General features: G+C 35.5%; 1 protein-coding gene across 2 annotated transcripts in view; it reads left to right on the top strand.

Annotated features, from left to right (window-relative positions):
* Positions 1–27,422, top strand: part of WASF1 (WASP family member 1) — an 87,288-nt gene that overhangs the window by 39,830 nt on the left and 20,036 nt on the right. For both annotated transcript variants that reach the window (XM_029223699.1, XM_029223700.1), the window contains exons 2-3: positions 20,550–20,710; positions 26,347–26,481. In XM_029223699.1, coding sequence (XP_029079532.1) covers positions 20,578–20,710; positions 26,347–26,481 — 268 coding nt within the window. In that variant the 5' untranslated portion in view covers positions 20,550–20,577. The remainder of the gene's footprint in view (positions 1–20,549; positions 20,711–26,346; positions 26,482–27,422) is intronic.

The raw sequence follows: 27,422 nt of genomic DNA, 5'->3' as shown, positions 1-27,422 counted from the left end.
GGCTCGCAGGCTCTAGAGCACAGGCTCAGTAGTTGTGGTGCACGGGCTTAGTTGCTCCGTGGCATGTGGGATCTTCCCAGACCAAGGATCGAACCCATGTCCCCTGCATTGGCAGGTGGACTCTTAACCACTGAGCCACCAGGGATGTCCCTGTTATCTCTTGTCTTTTTGAGAATAGCCATTATAACAGTTGTGAGGTGATATCTCATTGTGGTTTTAAATTGCATGCTATCACTTATATTTGGAATCTAAAAAATACAACAAACTAGTGAATGCAACAAAAAAGCAGACTTACCAATATAGAGAACAAACTAGTGGTTACCAGTGGGGAAGGGGAGGGGCAATAAAGGGATGGGGAAGTGGGAGGTACAAACTGTTGGGTGTAAGATAGGCTCAGGGATGTATTGTATAACATGGGGAATATAGCCAGTATTTTGTAATAACTGTAAATGGAAAATAACCTTTAAAATTGTATAAAAATTTTTTTAAAAAAGAAAAAAATTGCATTTCCCTGATAATTAATGATGTTGATCATCTTTTTATTTACTTGTTGACCATTTGTATGTCATCTTGGAAAAATGTCTGTTTACTCCTCTGCCCAATTTTTTTTAATTTTTATTTTTTATTTATTTATTTTTTGCACGGGCCTCTCACTGTTGTGGCCTCTCCTGTTGCGGAGCACAGGCTCCGGACGCGCTGGCTCAGCAGCCATGGCTCATGGGCCCAGCCGCTCCACGGCATGTGGGATCCTCCTGGACTGGGGCACCAACCCGCATCCCCTGCATCGGCAGGCGGACTCTCAACCACTGTGCCACCAGGGAAGCCCCTCCTCTGCCCAATTTTTAATTGGATTGTTTGGGGGTTTTTTGCTGTTGGATTGTGTGGGCTCCTTATATATGTTGGATATTAACCCCTTATTAAATAAATGGTTTGCAAATATTTTTCCCCATTCTGGAGGTTGTCTCTTCATTTATTGATTGTTTCTTTTGCTGTGCAGAAGCTTTTTAGTTTGATGTCATCCCTCTTGTTTATTTTTGCTTTTGTTACTTGTGCTTTTGGTCTTGTATCCAAAAATATCATTGCTAAGACCAATGTCAAGGAGCTTTTCCCCTTTGTTTTCTTCTAGGAGTTTTACATTTCAGGTCTTACATATAAATCTTTAATTCATTTCAAGTTAATTTTTGTGAGTGGAGTCAGATAGGGGTCCAATTTCATTCTTTTGCATGCGAATATCTACTTTTCCCAATACCATTTATTGAAAAGACTATCTTTTCCACATTGAGTATTCTTGTCTCCCTTGTCAAATATTAGTCGACCATTTATACATGCATGTATCTCTGGGCTATTTATTCTGTTCCATTGGTCTGTATATCTTATTTTTCTGTCAGTACCATAATGTTTTAATTTCTATTGCCTTTTAGTATAAAATCAGGAAGTATGTTGCTTCCAGTTTTGTTCTTCTTTCTCAAGATCGATTTGGCAATTTGGGTTTTTTTGTGTTTCCGTATTAGTTTTTAGAGTTGCATTTTCTATTTCCGTGAAAAATGCAACTGGAATTTTGATAGGAATTCAGTGCATTCAAAATGCATTGAATCTGTAGATGGCTCTGGGTAATATGGACATTTTAACAATATTAATTCTTCTAGTCCATGAACATGAGACATCTTTCCATTATTTGTGTCTTCTTCAATTTCTTTCATCAGTGTCTTATAGTTTTCAGTGTACATAGCTTTTACCTCCTGGGTTAACTTTATTCTTAAGTATTTTGTTGTTTTTGGTGCTATTGTAAATGGGATTATTTTCTTTATTTCTTTTCTGGATAGTTCATTGTTAGTGTATAGAAATATAGCTGATTTTTTTATGTTGATTTTGTATTCTGCAACTTTACTGAATTTATCAGTTCTAACAAATTTTTTTGGTAGTCTTTAGGGTTTTCTAGATATACTGTGTCATCTGCAAACAGACATAAAAATATCCAACATATATAAGGAGCCCACACAATCCAACAGCAAAACATAAAAAGACTTCCTTTTTACCAATTTGGATGCCTTTTATTTCTTTTCTTTTTTTTTTTTCTTTTGCCTAATTGGACTTCCAGTACTCTTGAATAAAAGTTGTAAGAGTGGACATCCTTGTTTTGTTCCTGACCTTAGAAAAAAGCTTTAGCTTTTCACTGTTGAGTATGATGTTAGATGTCAGCTTGTCATATATGACCTTTACTATGTGAGATATGTTCATTCTATACCAAATTTGTTGAAAGCTTTTATCATGAAAGAGTGTTGAATTTTGTCAAATGCTTTTTCTGCATCTATTGAGATGATCATATGATTTTTATCTTTCATTTTATTAATGTGATGTATCACACTTATTGACTTGCATATATTGAACCATCCTTGCTTCCCAGGGATAAATCCCACTTTATCATGATATATGATTCTTCTAGTGTGCTGTTGAATTGGTTTGCTAGTATTTGGTTAAGAATTTTTGCATCTGTATTCATCAGAGATATTGGTGTACACTACTAAGTGTTGTGTAATGTCCTTATCTGGCTTTGGTGTCAGGGTAAAGCTAGCCTCATAAAATGAGTTTGGGAGTGTTCCCTTCTCTTCAGTTTTTTGGAAGGGTTTGAGAAGGATTGGCTTTAATTTTTCTGTAAATGTTTGATAGAAATCACCAGTGAAACCATCTGGTCCTGGGCTCTTCTTGGTTGGGAAGTTTTCGATTATTGATTTAATTTCCTTACTTGTTACTTATTTGTTCAGATTTTCTATTTCTTCATAAATTAGTCTCGGTAGTTTATATATTTCTAGGAATTCATTCATTTTTTTCTAGGTTATCTAATTTGTTCATGTATAATTGTTCATAGTAGCTGCCTATGAACCTTTGTATTTCTCTGGTATCATTTGTAATGTTTTTTTTAACTTCTGATTTTGTTTGAGTCCTCTCTCTTATCTTCTTGGTTAGTCTAGCTAAAAGGTTGTCAGTTTTTTCTTTTCAAAAACCAATTCTCAGTTTTACTGACTTTTTCCTATTGTCTTTCTAGTCTTTATTTCATTTGTATCTTCTCTAAGCTTTATTATTTTCTTCCTTCTGCTAACTTTGGGCTTAGTTTGTTCTTTTTCTCATTTCTTGAGGTGTAAAGTTAGGTTTTTTATTTCAGATCTTTTTTCTTAATGCAAACATTTATCGTTTTAAGCCTCCCTCTTAGAACTGCTTTTGCTGCATTCCTTACGTTTTGCTTTGTTCTGTTTTCCTTTTTGTTTGCTCAAGATATTTTCTCATTTCTTCTTTGACCCATTGGTGGTTCAGGAGTGCCAAGGACTTTTCTAAAAGCTCTATGTGTAATAACCATTTTAACCTTCATAAACAACCCTTGAGGTAGGTGTTGTTATTATCTCCATTTTAAAGATGAGAAAATTGAAGTACAAGTGGTCTCATAGACAGTAAATAATGGAGCTGAGAAAGTAGTAAAATAGCCTCATGTGTGATGAAAATGGAAATGGCATAATTTTATTAGAGGCAATTTGGGAATAAATACTTCAAAGGCATTGAATTTTTCATATTCTAAGAAAATAACCTGAAACTTGCATTAAGATTTATATAATGAAAAATTTTCCAGTAGTATGTATTATAGTAAAACTTTTAAAGTCACCAAAATGTCCAGCATTAGGGGAATCCAAATAAATTATGATAAATCTTATAGACTATAATGTGGGCATTAGAAAGCATTTTTCCCTGGTGTTTGCGAGGATATGGAAATATAATTTGTAGAAAATTTTTAGAAGGTTATTGGTCAATATTTCAAAAAATTAAGGAATATACCAAAAGTTTTATGTCAACAGGTCTTCTGCTAGGAATTTAATGGATATTCTTGTACAGGTTGGATATGGTGAGACTGTAAGGAGTCAAAGAAAAATCTGTTTCTAACTTTCTACTCTCCAATGGAACTGTTAATTAAAATAAGAAAGAGATAGGGTTTTTTTGCTGGGGAAAAATAGCAGCTTTGGTTTGGGGCTTGTTGATTTTGAGGTTTATTCATAGGGAGTAAACAGTATCTGAAAATACATATCTGAAGATAAGAGAAACACTGGCCCAAGAATGAGAGAAAGACAGTGGGAAGGGGGAATAAAATTTTCCATATCTTGGCATAACTCACATGCAGGAGGCTGGGTGGGCTTATTCTCATCCATGGTACATACTGATATACTTTTATACTTTAAAAAAAAATGTGTTAATCTGTTTCGGTTGGTGAAAGAATCATTTTGTTTCTCCTCTTAAGTGAAATTTTGCTCAGTTGCTGAATAGTGAATTGTTAGAATGGTTTTATAAAGTGTATGTTATATAAATTCATCTTAATATAATAGAAGCAATAGAGTATGATAAGACACACATGCATACAGATAGGTTCTGTTCCTGGCCCTGACTCTTGAGCCACTCATTCCACCTCTTTGAGTCATGGCTTTGGCTTGGCCTATGGTTCTCAGCCTGAATATTTTTGGATGTTTGTGAGTTTTCTATGAGAATTACAATTTTTTATTTTTATTTTAAAAAGGACTTAGTGAGTCCTGTCAAGTAATTTTAGTATCTCTGTTTATGATTATGTTTAGAATAATTTTGGTGCCAAATAGTACAGCTTTAATTATTTCAATCTAATAAGGATATTACAGGGGCACACTTGCTACATAAATGTTGTATTTGTAAATAGTAAAGCCTAAATAGTGTCAATCAGGTAATGAATGAATAAAATTTCACAGCAGTTTAAATAGAGAAAAGGCTCTTATACGTAGTAGGATAGGCATAAACAAAATAAAGGAGGTTTTTGGAGCAGTCAGTACAAGATTCATATAGCAAGCAGGATGGAATTAAAGCAAAATGGTTTCATTGTATTTAATACTGTTATTTTGAATTTTATTGGTTTTTTCTTGAATTTATTTTAAATCTATTTTGGTTTCATAGATTTATATATATATTTGGCATAAGAGTTATAAGCATAAGGATTTTACATCTGATTGTACATCCATATACTGCTAAGTAACATTACATTAAAAATAATTTAAGCTAATATCAAGGGTCTGAAAGATTTTTTTCTCTTCCAAAAAAGTGCTAATGTGGTACTTCCCTGGTGGTCTAGTGGTAAAGACTCTGCACTCCCAGTGCAGGGGGCATGGGTTAGATCCCTGGTCAGGGAACTAAGATCCTGCATGCTGCACATCACGGCCAAAAAAAAAAAAAAAAAAAAAATGGCTAATACATTATTTAGTTTTTGATGTGTAAACGTTAAAATTTTCTCTATACTATATATCACTTCACTGTTAACTTTAAGATATTTAAGGAGGTCTTTTAAACTCTTGTTTGGTAAATTTCAACAAAACAGAGAAATGAAATTCGTCCCATTATGGATATACAGTTCCACAGAATAGTATGGCTGTTGTTATTGTCAATGGTCATCATCCATTCTGTTTCATAGTACACATGAAAAGAAAGGTACAATTCAACATTGGAGAAATTAAATTGTTAACAACGCAGAAACCCATGTTTTGCTGTGCTGTTCCCTACAGAAAGAAGATGGCTGGAAATTTCATATGAGTGGGGAAACTGGAAGGTGAAATGCTAGGAATATTGTTTTACCCAGGCTCTCTACTCTAGAAATCAAGTGAACTCAAGTTACAGGGTACGGAGATGGGAACAGTGTAGAGAAAAAAAGGAGTTAAGTGTATCTAAGATTTCTCCTTTGGGGCTGAAATAGATAAAAGAAGACATATGGAGAATAATGAATTATAAAGAAAAAGGGAAAAAGAAAGTCACTAAATGCTCCTTTAGCCTCTCAATTAGTTTTGGTTTTAAAAGCCATCATTCCCCCATAACCCTATGCCGCAAATACCATGAAATTACTCTCTCTGTGATCCCAGTTACCTGGTTATATTTATTACTAGTATTGGTCATAAATCTCTTCCTAATCTCGTAGACTTTGTAGATAGGGAATAATATATCATATAATTGATGTGATTTAGAAATAATTTTCAGTTTTGGCTGACATAGAAATTTTCTTAAGCCAAGAATTTGGGCCTCACCCCTACATCTAATCCATCATCAGTCCTATTGATTCTACTTTCAGGATATATCTTGAATTGACATGCGTCTATGTCACCATCATCTAGTCCAAATGACTACTATCTCTGTTATCAGGACAACTTCTGTCATCTTGTACCTGGGTTTTCTACCTGGTCCACCTGCATTTATTCTGCTATCACTCACCCCCCCCCCCCAAGTCTCCATGCAGCAATTAGAATGAACAGCAATTCCTGATCTTGGCACTTCTTTGCTTAAAATTCTTAAGTGACTTCCCATTAGGATACATTGGAAATCTTTGACATTACCTTCAAGGTCCTACTTGATCTGACCCCCTACTGACTCTCAGTCTATGCTCACTGTACTCTTGTCCACTGTCCTGCTCTCATAGCTGCCAGTACATTAAACCCCTTAGCGGTTAAGGGCCTTTGCGTGTGATGCACCTTCTAAGTTAGAATGAAAACATACACACACATGCTCCAACTCCCCCAGCCTAGCTAGCTAATTCCTAATAATCCTCTGGTGCCAACTTAAATGTCATTTTCTTGAGGAAGTAGATCTCTTTATAATACCTAGTACTTTTTACTTCATTGCACTTATCATAAGTATAATTAGATACTAAATTCTAGCTAATCCCTGGGAGATTGTTTTTGCTTACCTTTTTATCTTCAGCAGTTAGCATAGTGCTTGAGCCATTGGCGTTCAGTAATTGAATGTCTAGATGAATGGATGGATGGCAGTGTGTCAGTATTGCCATTTTCATATAAAGTACAACATATAGGTAATTATTGCTTTTAGAGGTATTACTTTCCAATAGAATAAAGAACACCTGATCTCGTTTTTCAAATAATTTAATCTGCATTTGTGGTTTACATACCTCAAATTTCAAATTAACATCTCTTAAAACACTAAAACTAACCTTGGAGCGATTTTATGCCTGTATGATTTATCCAAGTGAGTTTCAGTAGTGGTTGTATTAATTTAAAAGAAATACATATTTTCTTTGAGAGTAACATGGAATCAAATTTGACTACACTGAATCTCATTTCCACTCTAGAGGTGTTTAACAATATTAATTATTTCATTAGCATCCACTTTTCTTTTTGAATCTAACAGTAACGTCAGTAATGAATTGCAGTGTGTAGCTTATTTCTTCATTTCTTTTTTGCTTTAGTTCATATAGCAGTGTATTCTTTTCAACCAAAATTTAATACTTTGCTATTGTGACTTGAGGTGAAAGATATAATTTCTTTTTCGTAAAGATAGCACTCTTCTTAGGGCAGATTCTTTAAGCAAGGCCCAGAGCACCTCAAAACAGTCAAATAACTGTAGATGTTCTGCATGATCAATAGTTCTTTAATCCTGTGAGTGCCTAGTTTGGCTTTGTCATCTCTTTGTGTGTAGAATTTTAGAGATTCATGAGTAGTGAGTAGTTTTAAAGTTTACTGCTCATAACAAAGGGGAAATTTGTTATTTTTATATATTCCCAAGGAATATATAAAATTTATTTAATTCTTCTGTTATGCATAATTAAGTGGCTTCTACTCTTAAGGAGGTAGGAAATTTCTTAAAAAGTATTTGCACCCTCAGAAATTCTTAAAGTATTTAAAATACTGAAATTTATTTTTATTAGAATAGTCATTTTATTCTAACCTGTTCCCTTAGGTTACATAATACAATATAATCCTTTAGTTTGAATCCTTATAAAGTTTGAAAATTATATTTCCATGATTTAACATAAAGCTTTTCTTATTTAATATTAATGTCATTTAAAAAAATCAGAAATACCCTTAAACAATCATAGATTAGTTGTTTCATTAACATATTAGTGAATATAAGGAATTAATACCTGTCATTGATGACATAATAAAATACTTTTAATTCTTATGCTCTTTCTATAACCTGCAAAGCAATTATTAACTGTAATTACTTTATGGCAGTCTTTTAAAAAGCAGCTACTTTATTTTCCTTGGAATTGCTAACTGAAGGAGTCCTTTAAATATTTAAAATAAATTTTATGGGCTATTTTTGAGTTCTGAAAATGATAATTTATTTTTCTAATATTTAAAGCCATAAAATTGCTATGATACCGGATCTTGGGTTATTTTTAACACTTTACATATTTATACTTTTGTGTATATGTATGTGTGTATGTGCATGTCTGTGTGTGTGTATATTATATATATATAATATATATATATATATAAAATATATAACTGGTCTGTGTGGTCCATGCTTTCTCTTGGGAGGGTGAAACAAGTAAGCCTGTGATTCCACAATACAAATAGAATAGAAAGATATTATTTTTCTCAAATGTATTTTCCATGCACATAGAAAAGAGCAACTCCCTAGAATCATAATTAAATAGTTGCTTTAGAAAGGGGTGTGTGTGTGTGTGTGTGTGTGTGTGTGTGTGTGTGTGTGCGTGTGTCCTCTCCACTCAGTAACCTAAAGAATTTTTTTTGCCTCCTTACAGTTAATGGTTTTCTCCTTTTTCCCTTTATTTATCATCAACTATTGAACATCTTCCATTTCTTAGATCTTGGAAACACAAGCTGAGTAAGGCAAGATTTTTTTGTCCTCTAGGAGTTCTTATTCAAGCATAGACATGTAAACATATAAGTTTAATACAGAAGAGTGTAATTGGTAGTATTTGGATAGATGCATATGTGGGTCAGAGTTGAGGGCACCAAAGAGTAGATAGTTATATCTGCCTGGGGCTTAAATCATGCTTCGGAAAAGAGGTAATGCTTGAGTCTAGTCTTGAACAGCTATTCTCTGTGAGGATAAAAAAGGGAAAAACATTCTAGACAGAGAACAGCATGAGAAAAGGCAGGACTGTAAGGCAGCAAGGTGTGTTAGAGCATGAGGTAGAAGGAGTGTAGTATGAATGAAGCTAGGAGACATTGGGAGGGACTAAATCCTGAAGAACTTGGTATATTATGTTTGGACTTTATCCTGGCAGCAATGAACCATTGAAGAGTTTGTTTTTGTAGGACAGTGACGTTACCAGCTTCAAAATTTTGACAATATTCTTAACGCTGTGATGGGAGTGCTGATATAGATGGCATGGCAGGAAAAAGCTGTAAGCCTCAAGACAGAAAGTCTAGTTCAACCAAGTGAGAGATGACCAGGGCTTGAGTTAAAGCAGCAGAAGTTAGAATAGAAAAGGAACAATAGAATATGAGAGATGTTTATGAGATAGAATTAGTAAGGCTTTATTTCCTATTGGATATAGTTGGGAACTGTGGTGGTAGGACAGAATTAAAGGTGATGTCTAGATTTGAAGAGGAAATATAATGAGTTAAGTTTTGGACATATTGAATTTGAGGGATGTTACAGAACTTCCAAGTACAGATGTCCGGGAGATAGTTGCATAAATGCATCTACAGGTTAGGAGAGAGATTTGAGTTGTAGTTAAGAATTGTTGAGCTTTTCGATAAATATATATTGAATTATTTTTATGTGCCAGTGATGTACCCAGCATCCAGCATACTGTGAGGAACAAACTACACGATAACTGCTTTAAAACTAATAAAGGAGAGAAACAGAAATCAGTCATGAAGATATGTCATTACAAACTGAGACAAATGCTATAAGGAAACATTATAAGGTCCTATGAGAAAATTTTAACAGAAGGGCCTGATCTAGTCTGGGGCTGGGGCATCAGGGAATGCTCTTATTTGAGTTGAAATCTGAAGAACGAGTAGGAGTAGGGAAGAGAGGGAATGTGGACAAGAAGAGTATCCCGGGCAGAGGGAACATCAGCATCATACTAATAAGGTTGTCAAACTGAGTTAAAAAAATAATGAATGAAAAAGAAACACCTAACTGTATGCTATGAAATGACATGTATAAACCATAGGGATAGGTATACAAGAAAGTTGAAAGGAAAAGGATGGGAAAAGCTATATCATGCAAACAAAAGCCGTATTACTAGAGATAAAGAGAACATTATAGTGATAAATGTACTTGATAACATAGTCTCAAAATGTGTAAATCATATGGAGAATTTGATAAATCTGTAATCGTAGTGGAAGATCTTAACACATCTCTCTGATAGAACCAGAACACAAAAAAATCATTAAGACTATAGAAGATTTGAGCACAATTAGCAAATCCAACTAACGGACATATGTAGAACACTGTAACCACCACCAACAAAATATACATTCTTTATGTATAATTGACTATATGCTGAGCAGTAAACACAAATACATTTTTTTTACATCTTTATTGGAGTAATAATTGCTTTTCAATGGTGTGTTAGTTTCTGCTTTATAACAAAGTGAATCAGTTATACATATACATATGTTCCCATATCTCCTCCCTCTTGTGTCTCCCTGCCTCCCACCCTCCCTATCCCACCCTTCTAGGTGGTCACAAAGCACTGAGCTGATCTCCCTGTGCTATGCGGCTACTTCCAACTAGCTATCTATTTTACGTTTGGTACTGTATATATGTCCATGCCACTCTCTCACTTTGTCACAGCTTACCCTTCCCCCTCCCCATATCCTCAAGTCCATTCTCTAGTAGGTCTGTGTCTTTATTCACGTATTACCCCTAGGTTCTTCATGAGGTTTTTTTTTTCTTAAATTCCATATATATGTGTTAGCATACGGTATTTGTCTTTCTCTTTCTGACTTACTTCACTCTGTATGACAGACTCTAGGTCCATCCACCTCATTACAAATAGCTCAGTTTCGTTTGTTTTTATGGCTGAGTAATATTCCATTGTATATATATGCCACATCTTCTTTATCCATTCATCTATTGATGGACACTTAGGCTGTTTCCATCTCCTGGCTATTGTAAATAGAGCTGCAATGAACATTTTGGTACATGACTCTTTTTGAATTATGGTTTTCTCAGGGTATATGCCCAGTAGTGGGATTGCTGGGTCATATGGTAGTTCTATTGTAAACACAAATACATTTTAAAGGATTGAAATAATACAGAATATGCTCTCTGACTATAATGCCATTAAGCTAAAAATTAGTAACAAAAAGATAATTGGAAAATCTCCATATGTTTGTTAATCAAAATAATATACTTCTAGATAACCCATAGAGCAAAAATAAATCACAGTGCAAATTAGAAAATATTTTGCAGTAAACCATAACAAAATTATTACATATCAAAATTTGAGGGATAGGGGCTTTCCTGGTGGTGCAGTGGTTAAGAATCCGCCTGCCAATGCAGGAGACATGTGTTCGAGCCCTGGTCCAAGAAGATCCCACAGGCCGCAGAGCAACTAAGCCCGTGCACCACAACTACTGAACCTGTGCTCTAGATCCCATGAGCCACAACTACTGAAGCCCACGTTCCTAGAGCCCATGCTCCGCAACAAGAGAAGCCACCACAATGAGAAGCCCATGCACTGCAACAAAGCGTAGCCCCCGCTTGCTGCAACTAGAGAAAGCCAGTGTGCAGCAACAAAGACCCAACGGAGCCAAAAATAAATTTATTTTTAAAAAAATTTGAGGGATACAGTTAAATATATGCTTAGAGGATAATTTATAGCTTTAAAACCATATGTCTGAAATTAAGCTGAATATCAATAAACATCTATATCAAGAAACTTTTTTAAAGAGCATCATATTAAACCCACTGAAAGCAGGAGAGAAATGATAAATCAGCAATAATGAAATTCAGTAAAGCCAAAAATTGGTTCTCTAGAAAGATTAATAAAATCGATAAACCCTTTGTGATTTAAAAAAAGAGCATGCAAAATTAATATAGTAGATGAAAGCGAGGATATTTTACAATCTTATGGTCATAGGAAAGTCATAAGACTAATCTATGTCAATAAATTTGAAAATTTAAATGAAGTAGGTAAGTTTCTAGAAAATGCAGCTTACCAAAAATTAACAAAAGAAATAGAGAGTGTCAAAAATTCTATGACAATTAAAGAAAGAATTCATATTTTTAAATAATTTTTATTGGGAATATAGTTGATTTACAATGATGTGTTAGTTTCAGGTGTACAGAATAGTGAATCTGTTATGTATTTTTTAGATTCTTTTCCCATATAGGCCATTACAAAGTATTGAGTTCCCTGTGCTATAGTAGGTTCTTATTAGTTATCTCTTTTATATGTAGTAGTGTATATGTATCAATCCCTATCTTCCAATTTATCCCTCCACTCCTTTACCTGCCAGTAACCATAAGTTTATTTTCTACATCTGTAACTCTTTTTCTGTTTGGTAGCCTTTTAAAATTTTTATTATTTATTTATTTTGGCTGCATTGGGTCTTCATTGCTGCACATGGGCTTTCTCTAGTTGCGGTGAGTGGGGGCTACTCTTCATTGCGGTGCACCGGCTTCTCATTGAGGTGGCTTCTCTTGTTGAGGAGCACAGGCTCTAGGTGCACGGGCTTCAGTAGTTGTAGCACCCAGGCTCAGTAGTTGTGGCACATGGGCTTAGTTGCTCTGCAGCAGGTGGGATCTTCCTGGACCAGGGCTCGAACCCGTGTCCATACGTTGGCAGGCGGATTCTTAACCACTGTGCCACCAGGGAAGTCCCATAGCCTTTTTTAAGATTCCACATATAAGTGATATCATATATTTGTCTTTCTCTGTCTGACTTACTTCACTCCGTATGACAATCTCTAGGTCTATCCAAGTTGCTGCAAATGGCATTATTTCATTCTTTTTAATGGCTGAGTAATATTTCATTCTATATATGTGCCACATCTTCTTTATCCATTCCTCTGTTGATGGACATTTAGGTTGCTTCCATGTCCTGGCTATTGTAAATAGTGCTGCAGTGAACATTGGGGCACATGTGTCTTTTCAAAGTGTGGTTTTCTCCAGATATATGCTCAGGAGTGGGATTGCTGGATCATATGGTAGCTCTATTTTCATTTTTTTAAGGAACCTCCATACTGTTCTCCATAGTGGCTGTACCAGTTTACATTCCCACCAACAGTGTAGAAGAGTTCCCTTAAGAATTCATAATATTAAACCTTCCCACAAAGGAAACTTGAGGCTAAATGGCTTCATAATTGACCTATACCAAACTTTTAAGAAAAAAATTATGCATATCTTATACAAATTCTTCCAAAGAATAGTTGAAAGAGGGAACACATCCCAACTTGTTTTATTAGACCAGCATAACCTTAATACAAAAGACTTCTCAAGGACAATACATGAAAGGAACATAATAGACCAATTTCTTTCATGAACATAAATGCAAAAATTAATAAACTTAGTAACAAACCAGAACCAAATCCAGCAATACAATAAAAATGATATAACCTTCCTGTTTTGAGATCAGCTGATTAGCAACCTTCATTCCAACTGCTATCTTAATTTCCCTTTGCCATGTACTACAGTCACAAATTCTGGGGAATCGAACATAGATTGCTTTGGAGGGCCATAATTTTGCCCTGCCACATACTTCTCAACCAGGCTGGGTTTATTCCAAGGATGCAAAGCTGTTTAACATAAAAAAAAATCAATCAATGTAGTTCACCACATTAACAATAAAAGAAGAAAGTCACATAATTATAATAGATGTAGGAAAAAATGATAGAATCAACATTATTTTTTAAAAATCTTAGCAAATTAAGAATATATAGGAACATCCTTAATCTATTAAAAGGTGTCTACAATGGAGAACAGACTTGTGGTTGCCAAAGGGGAGGGAGATGGGGGAGAAAGGCACTGGGTGTTTGGGGTTAGCACATGTTAACTATTATATGTAGAATAGATAAACAACAGAGTCCTACTGTATAGCACAGGGAACTGTCTTCAGTATCCTGTGATAAACCATAATGGAAAAGAATTTTTAAAAGAATGTATGTATAATATAATATAATATAATATAATATAATATAAAATAATATAAATAACTGAATCACTGTGCTGTCTAGCAGAAATTAACACAACATTTTAAATTAACTATACTGCAAGGAAAAAAAAAGTGTCTGCAAGGCAAAGCAACGATAACAAAAACCCTATATCAGGCATCTTGTGAAATATTGAAGGCTCTCCCTTTTGGTTTAGGAAAAAGACAATAATACTCTATTTCACGTTGTATTAAAGGTTCTAGCTAATGCAATAAGGGAAAAAAAGGAAGAAAAAATTAAAAATAAATGAAGATTAGAAAGGAAGAAATAAACAATCATTAATCATATATAATAGATTGTATACATTTTAAAAATCCAAAATAATTTTAGATAGGTTAGTGGAGATTAGGAAAGTCTCCTGATATGCAGTCAATATTCAAAAATTAACTTATTTTCTATATATACAATAAAGAGAAAACAAAATATGCCATTTCTAGTATTGTAAAAAAAAATCATATACATACAAATGAATCTAACAAAGGATGTGTGACTTCTATTCTGAAAATTATAAAACTTTATTAAGAAACATTCTAAAAACCTGAAATAATTGGAGGGATACACTATATTCATGGATAGGAATATGCAGTGTTGTACAGATATCCCTACTTCCCAATACGATCTATAGATTTAGTACAGTTCTGATCACATTCCCAATAGGTGTGTTTGTGTCTGTGTGTATAACCTGATAATCTGATTCTAAAATTCACATGGAAGTACAAAGGGCCAAGAATAAACAGCATTTTTGAAGAACAAGGTAGGAGGACTTACCCTATTCGATATCAAGACTTACTGTAAAGCTCCACTAAGATTAGCTCTAGACTCAAAATGGACTTAAAAATACATAGAAACTTGGTTTAAGACAAAAGCGCCACTGTAGAGCAATAGGGAAACAACAGTCTTTTCAGTGAATGGTGTTGAAATATTATGTAGGAAACTTGACTGCTACCTAACACCATTCACAAAAATTAATTCCATGTCAATTATAGATTAAAAGTGCAAGGCAAGGGCTTCCCTGGTGGCGCAGTGGTTGAGAGTCCGCCTGCCGATGCAGGGGACACAGGTTCGTGCCCCGGTCCGGGGAGATCCCACATGCCGCGGAGTGGCTGGGCCCGTGAGCCATGGCTGCTGAGCCTGCGCATCCTGAGCTGTGCTCCGCAAGGGGAGAGGCCACAACAGTGAGAGGCTCACATACCAAAAAAAAAAAAAAAAAAAAAGTGCAAGGCAAAACAACAAAGCTAAGAGATAATATCATACTTATGATCTTAGTGTATAAAATGATTTAAAAACCTATGCTTTTATTTCCACTAAGATCAGGAACAAGACAAGGTTGCCCACTCTCACCACTCTTATTCAACATAGTTTTGGAAGTTTTAGCCACAGCAATCAGAGAAAAAAAGGAAATAAAAGGAATCCAAATCGGAAAAGAGGTAGTAAATCTGTCACTGTTTGCAGATGACATCATACTACACATAGAGAATCCTAAAGATGCTACCAGAAAACTACTAGAACTAATCAATGAATTTGGTACAGTAGCAGGATACAAAATTAATGCACAGAGATCTCTGGCATTCCTATACACTAATGATGAAAAATCTGAAAGTGAAATCAAGAAAACACTCCCATTTACTATTGCAACAAAAAGAATAAAATATCTAGGACTAAACCTCCCTAAGGAGGCAAAAACCTGTATGCAGAAAATTATAAGACACTGATGAAAGAAATTAAAGATGATACAAATAGATGGAGAGATATACCATGTTCTTGGATTGGAAGAATCAACATTGTGAAAATGACTCTACTACCCAAAGCAATCTACAGATTCTGTGCAATACCTGTCAAACTACCACTGGCATTTTTCACAGAACTAGAACAAAAAATTTCGCAATTTGTTTGGAAACACAAAAGACCCCGAATAGCCAAAGCAATCTTGAGAACGAAAAACGGAGCTGGAGGAATCAGGCTTCCTGACTTCAGACTATACTACAAAGCTACAGTAATCAAAACAGTATGGTACTGGCACAAAAACAGAAAGATAGATCAATGGAACAAGATAGAAAGCCCAGAGATAAATCCATGCACATATGGTCACCTTATCTTTGATAAAGGAGGCAGGAATGTACAGTGGAGAAAGGACAGCCTCTTCAATAAGTGGTGCTGGGAAAACTGGACAGCTCCATGTAAAAGTATGAGATTAGATCACTCCCTAACACCATATACAAAAATAAGCTCAAAATGGATTAAAGACCTAAATGTAAGGCCAGAAACTATCAAACTCTTAGAGGATAACATAGGCAGAACACTCTGACATAAATCACAGCAAGATCCTTTTTGACCCACCTCCTAGAGAAATGGAAATAAAAACTAAAATAAGCAAATGGGACCTAATGAAACTTCAAAGCTTTTGCACAGCAAAGGAAACCATAAACAAGACCAAAAGACAGCCCTCAGAATGGGAGAAAATATTTGCAAATGAAACAACTGAGAAATGATTAATCTCCAAAATTTACAAGCAGCTCATGCAGCTCAATAACAAAAAACAAACAACCCAATCCAAAAATGGGCAGAAGACCTAAATAGACATTTCTCCAAAAAAGATATACAGACTGCCAACAAACACATGAAAGAATGCTCAACACCATTAATCATTAGAGAAATGCAAATCAAAACTACAATGAGATATCATCTCACACCAGTCAGAAAGGCCATCATCAAACAATCTAGAATCAGGGCTTCCCGGGTGGCGCAGTGGTTGAGTCCGCCTGCCGATGCAGGGGACACGGGTTCGTGCCCCGGTCCGGGAAGATCCCACATGCCGCGGAGCGGCTGGGCCCGTGAACCGTGGCCGCTGGTTCTGCTCGTCCGGGGCCTGTGCTCCGCGGCGGGAGGGGCCGCAACAGTGAGGGACCCGCGTACCGCAAAAAAAAACAAAAAAAACTAGAAACAATAAATGCTGGAGAGGGTGTGGAGAAGAGGGAACCCTCTTGCACTGCTGGTGGGAATGTGAATTGGTACAGCCACTATGGAGAACAGTATGGAGGTTCCTTAAAAAACTACAAATAGAACTACGATATGACCCAGCAATCCCACTACTGGGCATATACCCTGAGAAAACCATAATTCAAAAAGAGTCATGTACCAAAATGTTCATTGCAGCTCTATTTACAATAGCCAGGAGATGGAAACAACCTAAGTGTCCATCATCGGATGAATAGATAAAGAAGATGTGGCACATATATACAATGGAATATTACTAAGCCAAAAAAGAAACGAAATTGAGCTATTTGTAATGTGGTGGATGGACCTAGAGTCTGTCATATAGCGTGAAGTAAGTCAGAAGGAGAAAGACATATACCGTATGCTAACACATATATATGGAATTTAAGGGGGAAAAAAGGTCATGAAGAACCTAGGAGTAAGACAGGAATAAAGACACAGACCTACTAGAGAATGGACTTGAGGATATGGGGAGGGGGAAGGGTAAGCTGTGACAAAGCGAGAGAGTGGCATGGACATATATACACTACCAAACGTAAAATAGATAGCTAGTGGGAAGCAGCCGCATAGCATAGGGAGATCAGCTCGGTGCTTTGTGACCACCTAGAGGGGTGTGATAGGGAGGGAGACGCAAGAGAGAAGAGATATGGGAACATATGTATATGTATAACTGATTCACTTTGTTATAAAGCAGAAACTAACACACCATTGTAAAGCAATTATACTCCAATAAAGATGTAAATAATAATAATAATAAATAAATACATTTTTAAAAACCTATGCTTTCATACTAAACCTAAAAGAGTGATAAATTCCATCACTTTCTCATAAAAGACATCAAGAGAATGAAATAGCAAGTGACACAAGAGAAGATGTTTTCATCATATATAACCTTTAAATGGCTCATATCCAGTGTTCCTACAAATCAACCCTAACACAACAAATGGTAAATAGAAAGTGGGCAAGAGCATTGACTAGGCACTTCTCAGATGAGAAAAATCCAAAAGATAAACACGTGAAAAGGTGCATAAACTCTCAGTAACTGGGGAAAACATAAAACTGCAGTAAGTTATCACAATTTACCTACAAGAATTGCTAGATTTTTAAAAACTAACAGTACCGAGTGTTGTGAGGATGTGGAGCAGCAGCAGCCTCTTACACTGCTGAAAGGAGTATACATTGGTACAGTCGCTCTTGGAACAGTTTGACATCGTCTCCTAAAGTTCAAGCTGTGCATATCCTTAACCAAGCTATTCTCCTAAGTATATTTCCAACAGAAATGTGTAGAGTAAGACACATTTGTAAGACTTGTACATGAATGTTCATGGTACTGTTATTCGTAATAGCCTCAAACTGGAAACACTCATGTATATAATAGCAACATTAGAATGTGTAAATAAATTGCGGTGTAGTTACACAGTGGAATATCTTACAGCATTGAAAATGAACATCCTACGGTTACACAAAGCAACATGGATGAATGTTACAAATATGTTGACTGTAAAGGGTAAGACACAAAATAATAATACATATCATATATTCACATAAACTTCAAAAAGCAATAAAAACAAAACTACAGTGTTTAGAGTTATCTACTTAAGGTGTGAAAGTATAAAGAAAAACAAGGAAATATGTATTGTAAGAGTCAGAATAATGGTTACCTTTGGGGAGAAAGGAAGCGAGGGTGACTGGGGAGGAGACCAAAGTGGGACGGTTCTGGGGTTTTTATTTCTTATGTTAGCTTGCTAGGTGCTTAAATCATTGAGCTGCACAATTTTGTATACTTTTTTTCCTACCTGTTTCATGTTGTACAATTGTAAAAAGGTTTAAAATTGTACAGAGAATGCTGAGCAAACAGGTCAGAGAGGACAGATTTCATGTAAAAGTTTGTTTTTAAAGAATGGTGATGAGTAACACTTAAATGCAATGAGATTTATCCAAAACTTTCCATTTGGTAGTGATTAAAACTCAGTAAATACTAAATGCCTTCCTTCAGTAAACATTGTTTACCAGTAGGTAAGTACAGGCAGTCCTCACTTTGTATGGTAGTGTGGGACCAAAAAGAAAAAGAGATGACCATACAAGATAAAACTGTACAAAATGATCTTAATAATCAGTGGGAAAAAATAACAGTTGTTCCATAATCTTTAAAAATGTTTGTCAAAACATTAAAAATTCTTCTATGTTGGTTATAAATATATAGGGAAATGAAAAAAATAGTAAAGCTAATATTAATTTAGTATAATGTAATATGAAACATTAGAAACAATTAGAATTATAGTGCTTTATTTCTTTGTAAAAACCTTAACCAAGAGTAGCTTGAACAGTGCTTTGCCTTCTCCTTGTATAACTTAGAAAAACAGAGCTAGTAGAGTAAGCATCTTTTCTGTCCCATGGCAAATTTTCTTACTCTTTTCTACTAAATTTGGATCAGCTTCCAACACTTTATCCTTTGCACTTTCAGTGTCCTGAAATATCTCCAAGAATTCCTTTATTGTGAAGTTTTTTGCTGTTGTCACTTCTTATGGGACATCTTCCTTTTTGTCACAACGACTTTCCTCATTTACATCAATAATTTCACCTTCACTAAATTCCTCTGACTGCATATCTGTGTCTCTCAAACAGTGGCAGTGACAACATTCCTGCAATCAGCTGTTTTTTCTGTTACTCAACTTATATTCAATTTGAATTTCACTCCAGTGTCATCATTTTTCCTTTCTGTGCCACACTTTTATCTTTGTTGGCCAGTTCCCTCTTTCAGTTACCATTTTGTAAAATTTCATATGAGTTTATCACTGGGAGGCAAGAAGGTAAACCAGCTACATGCTTTGCTGTCTGTAGGTGAACTGAGTAACAGATGAGAAGTGACCTATCACTAACAGACTTTGAAAAGAAGTGATGTGATTGGTCACTGAAATGATGTGCATCTCTTATTAACATAGTGACCTGTGAACTGTGAAGTGCCAGCAAAGAAGTTCGTATTTATGTAGTTACTCACACTTAGTATACTGTGGTAAGTGAAGTTGGAGCCATGTTGTTGGGGGACTGTTTAACGAATTGTGGAAGCTGAAATTTGTGCATATGGGAAGGCTGGGAAGTGAGGACTGACTGTAATACATAGAAGGTTGAGCCATTTGATCAATTAAATATTTGGTTGGTTTTGATTAGATTGAGAATGTAGGGCTACTTGGACTATCTGATTTCTGAGCTATTGAATGCCTGATACATTTTATGTGGAAGTGTAATTTTGATACTACTCTTGCAGTTTCTTTAATCCTTTTAGGTACTTCCTTACAGAGGACCTTTCATACTAACTCTCTAGAACAAAACCCCTAGTTGTAGTAAGTAAAATCAGCGGTTTTAGGAGAATAATAGTGATGATGATTATGAATTCACCATGAAGCAATTGACATTGAAAGTAAGTTTAAAAAAAAAATATTTTACATAATGTTGGCATTCTAATAATTGAAGATAAAAATGGTTAACAAATCAACTTTGATTCATTTAGCCCAGTGACTCCATTTTCACCATCTTCATACTAGCAAATATTTTATTATTAAATGAAAAAGATAAGGTCTCACTCTGTGTTGGTCGAAACTGAAAAGTGTTAATTTATTGTTTGATTTCCTACAGGTGAACTGGCATAGAGGTTGATCTCAAGATGCCATTAGTGAAAAGAAACATCGATCCTAGGCACTTGTGCCACACAGCACTGCCTAGAGGAATTAAGAATGAACTGGAATGTGTAACCAATATTTCCTTGGCAAATATAATTAGACAACTAAGTAGCCTAAGTAAGTATTTTTACATCAATTAAAAATATTACTCGCTGGCTTCCCTGGTGGTGCAGTGGTTGAGAGTCCGCCTGCCGATGCAGGGGACATGGGTTCGTGCCCCGGTCCGGGAAGATCCCACATGACGCAGAGTGGCTAGGCCCGTGAGCCATGGCCGCTGAGCCTGCGCGTCCGGAGCCTGTGCTCCGCAACGGGAGAGGCCACAACAGTGAGAGGCCTGCGTACTGCAAAAAAAATACTACTCGCAAACCAGAATGTTATGCTTTAGGGTATTAAGATGATACTCTTGTGATTAATTTGGAGGGGGGGAGATAGTTGATGAGAAGAGTACAAAGTTATCTTGAAAAATGTAGTCATTTTAAGTAAAATTAATGCGTTTTAGAATCATTTCTTCTTCCCCTGCATGTTTCCTCTGGGAAAGGGAAATAAGGATAGAATCTTTAGGAACAGAATCACATGATGGTTAAGAATTAATGAGATTGTTTTTAAAATATAATTCAGTCTGTAAAAGGTGGTGCTCAAGTTGTACTTTTGCTTGCTTGTTATCGCTATTTACTTTTTTCGAGGCTTAAACTATTTGTGTTTGCTAGTATCTCTCTCTTTATATACATATATATATATATATATATATCTTACTAGCATAGGGAAATATTTTTATATTACCAAATATCTAAAAGTGAAAGATGTGGAATAGTAACTAACTAGTCAGAGGATTAGGTTAGTCAGGTGAGTTGTCTAAAGGACGTTAGGATATCAGTCAAGTGCAGCATGATGGCAGACAGAAGGCAAGTAGGTTGGTCAGATAATAAAGGCCAGTGGAAGGGACAGGTTAGGGGAGGAGGAGACAGGCAGTATGTTTCCATTATAAGATTACAGAACAGAGCTACTAGGTTAAGGAATTAAATAAATTATTTCCCATTTATTCTAAATGTAATATTAGAAAAATTATTTTAAATCTAGTTTATCTTTTGAATTGAAGGATTAGCTTTTTATTAGACATTTATATTTCATTTTAAAGATAAAACAAGATGGTTTTGGTCTACATATCTTCTCTAAGTAGTCCTAGATTTATCAGCCATACCCACCCACATAGATTGGCTTTATAGGCAGGATTAGCTCCTCTTTTCTTTTCCTTTTAACTTTTGTCCTTTCTTTTTATAATTGACTACTTAGCACAAGGTAAAAGATGTTGTTAATCTGATTTGTTTCAAGTGAGAGCATTTGGACATACACTTGTAGTCAGAGCAACATAAAAAGTTATATTTGAATATTCTTGGTGAGAGCACTAAATTTCTACATTGCCTATGAAATAGTTGTAGGAGTAAATTAAAAGACTGTTTCTTTGAATTTAAGTGTATTTGTTGTCTCATTTGGTGGGGTTTTTTTTTCAGGTTAGTTATCAGCAGTGAATCATTAATGTATTGTTTACTTGTTTCTTCCTTGAAAAATTCAATATAAAGTGTACTTTTGAGACAAGTCAAAAGAAAAGGCCTAGAAAGTACATTAATATATGATTATCCATATTGTTTAAAGTCATTTGCTAGCACTAATCGGTTTTATGATTGTTAGATTCTATTAACATAACATAACTTCATATAAAATTTATATATTCTATATGTATATGGGTACATCAGCTTGTTAATATTAAAATATATGTTAAGAGCATAGAAATGACATTAATAAATTTGGTTAAAATATTTCTTTAAATTAAAATGAATATTAGATCTAATATAAACAACTTGTTTTAGGTATATTTTCAATATAGAATTTAGAACTAATGTGTGTCAGTTTTGCAGTACTAACCTGTTTCTTACATAACCTGAAGGTGAAAATTTAAGGAATTTTCAAGTTTGATACAGAAAGTCCATATAAGCAACATCTGTCAGCAAGCACATGGTCATGTTGTAGCCAGACTGAAAATAGAAATACATTGTAAAGATATAACTAAATTAGGTTTTGGGTACTTCAAACTTGGAATCAGAGACTATAGAGGCATTTTCTAAGCAGTTTGTAGAGATTTAAAAAAAGAAAAAAGAGAAAAAGCATAAAATATTGTAGCAAGGTGTAACAATAGTTTACCACTCCAGAATTAAGCTCTCTGGCAGCTTTCCCACGTGACAAAGTTGAGAACCTGGAATTAAATTTAAAAGGCCTCTAGATAGCCAGAATAAACAAGCCCAAGCACTAAAGACCATGCACATAAAATAACCAGTTGATTCCTCTCCCAACTTGTTTACTTTTACTTTGGTAATTCAGACAGGGTTTATGATGTGGTTTCCAAACGTTAATGTTTTAGAGCATTAAAAGAGGAGATATGGGGGAGGGGAGATAATAGAAGCAGGCAGTACTGAAGCCAACCAAAAGATGTAGTTTATAGCAAAGGAAGAAGTGACATAAGGGAAAAAGCAACATAAAAACTGGAAAGAGGCCATTTAATGTAAAAGCAAATTTTCTTATACATTTCAAAGCTGTTGTTTCTCATAATCAATTCATGACTATAAGTCCTCAATAAAAGGTTAAATTATGTTTAATTTTTATTTAAGAAGACAGGGAAGCTTAGAGTAGATTTTACATTAGTTTCCATCCAAAATAGTTAAAATAATAATTAATGCATTAAATAATTTCTGAATTACTTAGAAAACTAGGCTATTCAGAATGGTTCTAGGTAATTCAGATTTTCACTTTGGTACTATTCCTAACACCAAAAGTGCTATTGCACACAGCAGTGAAGGTCAACTCCAGAGTTCAGCATCGCTTGGGGCTGCACATCGTCCTGACCTCTTCCTTGCAAAAATATGCATCTGGTTCAGTTGTTTTTCCTAGCGGAACACAATTCTGTTTCATAATAGATAATTATTGAAAACATAGAATTCACTTTATTTAAATTTCTTTTGCTATACCAAAAGTTTCCCCATTTTATTGCCATCTTATTTAACAACCATTGGGACTCTAATTACCTGAGAGATCTTTTACATTTTCTCTTCCCAAGGCCTTTCTCTTATTGAATATGGTCAGTTCATGCTACCAAGATGAGCTGATAGAGCCTACTTCTTGTTCTCAGTCATAGAAAATTTGACAGATAGATAGGAAAGTAGATGGGTAAGAGGGTGGATAAACAGATTGGCTCTATTAGACTAATTAGATAATAGATAGACAATGGACAGATAACACTGAATATTTTGCTGTGTGATAAAGGTACATGTTTCTTGTCCAAAAAGAAAAAACACCATTTAGTTGAAGAGTCCAATATTATGAATTCTGTGAGTTTCAAACAGTGTGAGCATGTATATAATTAAAATCAGGAGTTTTAGATTATAGGAACTGAGAAAAGGGAGATAGGCGTAGGTGAAGTCATTAGAGGAGGCTTGCTGAATGAAATATGAATTGAATTGGGCCTTTAAGGAACAAAAGAATTTGGAAACTGGAGATGAATGAAGAAGGAAGACATTTCAACTTGCATGTAGAAGTAGGCAGATGAATGGAGGCAAAAATAAATATATGAGGGGGATTAAAGGGACAAATGATATTAGACATGTAAGGTGGAGCTTGATTATGGAGGACAGTGTTAGCTGAGAGGATTTAGATTTTAACATCAGAGGTAATGAGACCTCATAGATTCTTGAGTAGAGACATAGTATAATAAATGTAAGGTTAGTTGAAATTCAGATCATACACAGTTAGTTTTACATTGTGAACTTTATTCCTTTCACCTGTCTCTGGGAGGGAAGGAGGAGGTAGATGTGGAAAGTAAGAAGGAATATGAAAAGAGAACAGATGGGGGTGTTTATCTTACCCACTGCAGTGCTTTGGTGCTTAAACCTGAGGTGGGGAAAGTGTAAACTCTTTTTAAAAAATCTGTTAAAAAAAAGAAAAATCTGTGGGCCCTCTTTCCAGAAAAATGCAAATGCATTAAAAATCTGCATATAATTTCAGGTGGTATACAGACTATAACTTAAAGATCCGTGTATTAAACTAAGTTCTTTTAGGTTTAAAATTGTCTCTTCCATCTCTGTATCCCTAACATTTGATGAATAAATGTATGGAATGCTTCCCTTATCTGCCAGAGAAACTCTGTGCCTCTAGAAGTGTCTCTAATACCATCCCACACCCAAACGTTTAGATGCTTCTTTTTCTGTGCTCTGTGACTTTTACGTCATTTTATAGTAAGAGCTGCCTGTTGTTGAGCCCCTATCCTGTATCAGGTACTCTACAATTGCACCCCATCCTCTCCTTCTTTTTTCTCCTTTTCTTATAACTTCTTTGAAGGAGATATTTTTATTCCTGTTTTATGGGTGAGGAAATTGATGTCAAGGCCTCAAAGTGAATGGAACAAAGATTTGGACTTATTTATTAAATTGGTTTTCATGTTTATTTAAATATTTGTTTCTCCCTCTGTTCAAAACCCGTCAGTGGCAGAGAACTTCGTCCAATCATTTTTATATCTCCAGGATCTGGTACACAGTCTGGCACATAAGACATTCCCAGTCATTTTGGCTTAAAGAATATATGTGAGCGAATGAATATATATAAAATTATCCTTTTTCTCTTAATTTATTATAGAGAGATTAAAGTTATGATTTTTTTCCTAAAGATTATAAAATCTTCTAGGACAGGTATTTTATGTTTTATTTCTTGGTGTCTTCAGTAAGAAATACACCTACCAGGCACAGGGTGAGCCCTCAGTAAACCTTTGTTGATTTAACTGATAATATATTGAAGTGCTTTGAAAAAAAGACAGCCATTGTTCAAATGTAAACTGGTGAGATTAATGAATTCATTCTATAAGTATTTAGTACCCTGTTACAGGACTCTATAGAGCTTACTGTTGAGCTACATTTAACCTAGACAGTACGCTTGGGTCTAAAGTGTCTTGATTTAGGAAGACCATCAATTTTTTTTTATTCAAAGGTACAGATAGTGATTGACTTATCTTTATATTGTGAGCATTTATTTATATGTTCTAAATACACTTGAACATTTTAAAATTATAGGTCATCTAAAACTTCTCCCTGGCTTATTTACTAGATAGAAATTTTTATTTCTCCTTTTAGAATGGGATTATTTTGGCTTATTCTTTATAGTAATGGAAATTTACATGACTAGAGGAATTCAGTGATTTTAGATTTATGATGTTTTAAGAAACTAGAATGAGAGAAAATGTAAAATATCTCTCATAAATTTTCAGGATCTGTATTTTGGGTGTACCTGAGATTAGGTCATCTACTAGGTTTATGAAATATCTTGGATTCTGCCACTTGGCCTGAAATTCAGTTCTAGTGTAGAGTCTGTTTATGACTGCTGAATTGGGATTAGAGATGTATTATTTATGTGTACTTTACATTATAACCTCTCTAACCCTCAACAGGTGTGTAGATAGGGATAAAGCAGGAGAGTATTTCCTTAGCCACAAGTCACCTACCAGGAAGTGGTAGAGCTAGTATCTAAAACTGTATTTCCCAGGGTTTGTGTTTTCTTCTCACTCTGTCACAGTTGGATTACTTTAGGCTGGGTTTAAAATTTAAACTACTTTCAAGTAAATACCAAATTCATTGGGGCAGCGTTTTTAAATGTTAAATTGTTTGATATTTATCTCAGATAACATTAACTTTTATGGTATATGCTTCATTTTTGCTTAGGTAAATATGCTGAAGATATATTTGGAGAATTATTCAATGAGGCACATAGTTTTTCCTTCAGAGTTAACTCATTACAAGAACGTGTGGACCGTTTATCTGTTAGTGTTACACAGCTTGATCCTAAAGAAGAAGAATGTAAGTTTATTCATGTTATATTTTCTTTCACATGTATGTTTTTCATTAGGTGGGATGAGTGATATATTTAAGAACACTATTATACATGAATTTATTAAAAAAAAAACAACTGGGAGAAATGTGCTTCAATTAATGAAAGAAACATACACACACACACACACACACACACACACAAAACATGAATTTACTACACCTCGGGGGGCGGGGGGAGACCTTCAAGATGGCAGAGGAGTAAGATGTGGAGATCACCTTCTTCACAAATACATCGGAAATACATCTACATGTGGAACAACTCCTACAGAACACCTACTGAACGCTGGCAGAAAACCTCAGACCTCCCAAAAGGCAAGAAACTCCCCACGTACCTGGGTATGGCAAAAGAAAAAAGAAAAGACAGACAAAAGAATAGGGACAAGATCTGCCCCTCTGGGAGGGAGCTGTGAAGGAGGCAAAGTTTCCACACACTAGGAAGCCCCTTCACTGGAGGAGATGGGGGGTGGGTGGGGGGGTGAAGCTTCGGAGCCACGGAGGAGAACGCAGCAACAGGGGTGCAGAGGGCAAAGCGGAGAGATTCCCGCACAGAGAATCGGTGTCGACCAGCACTCACCAGCCTGAGAGGCTTGTCTGCTCACCCGCCAGGACAGGTGGGGGCTGGGAGCTGAGGCTCGGGCTTTGGAGGTCAGATCCGAGGGAGAGGACTGGGGTTGGCTGCGTGAACACAGCCTGAAGGGGCTAGTGCGCCACATCTAGCTGGGAGGGAGTCTGGGAAAAAGTCTGGAGCTGCAGAAGAGGCAAGAGACCATTGTTTCGGGGTGTGCAAGGAGAGGGGATTCAGAGCACCACCTAAACGAGCTCCAGAGATGGGCGTGAGCTGCGGCTATCAGCACGGATGCCAGAGTTGGGCATGAGATGCTAAGGCTGCTGCTGCAGCCACCAAGAAG

The sequence above is a fragment of the Monodon monoceros genome, unplaced genomic scaffold (genome assembly GCF_005190385.1).
Source record: "Monodon monoceros isolate NGI ecotype Baffin Bay Population unplaced genomic scaffold, NGI_Narwhal_1 Super_Scaffold_15, whole genome shotgun sequence".
Classification (NCBI taxonomy): domain Eukaryota; kingdom Metazoa; phylum Chordata; class Mammalia; order Artiodactyla; family Monodontidae; genus Monodon; species Monodon monoceros.
The sequence above is the reverse complement of the archived record's forward strand: the minus strand, read 5'-3'. Positions and strand labels throughout refer to the sequence as shown.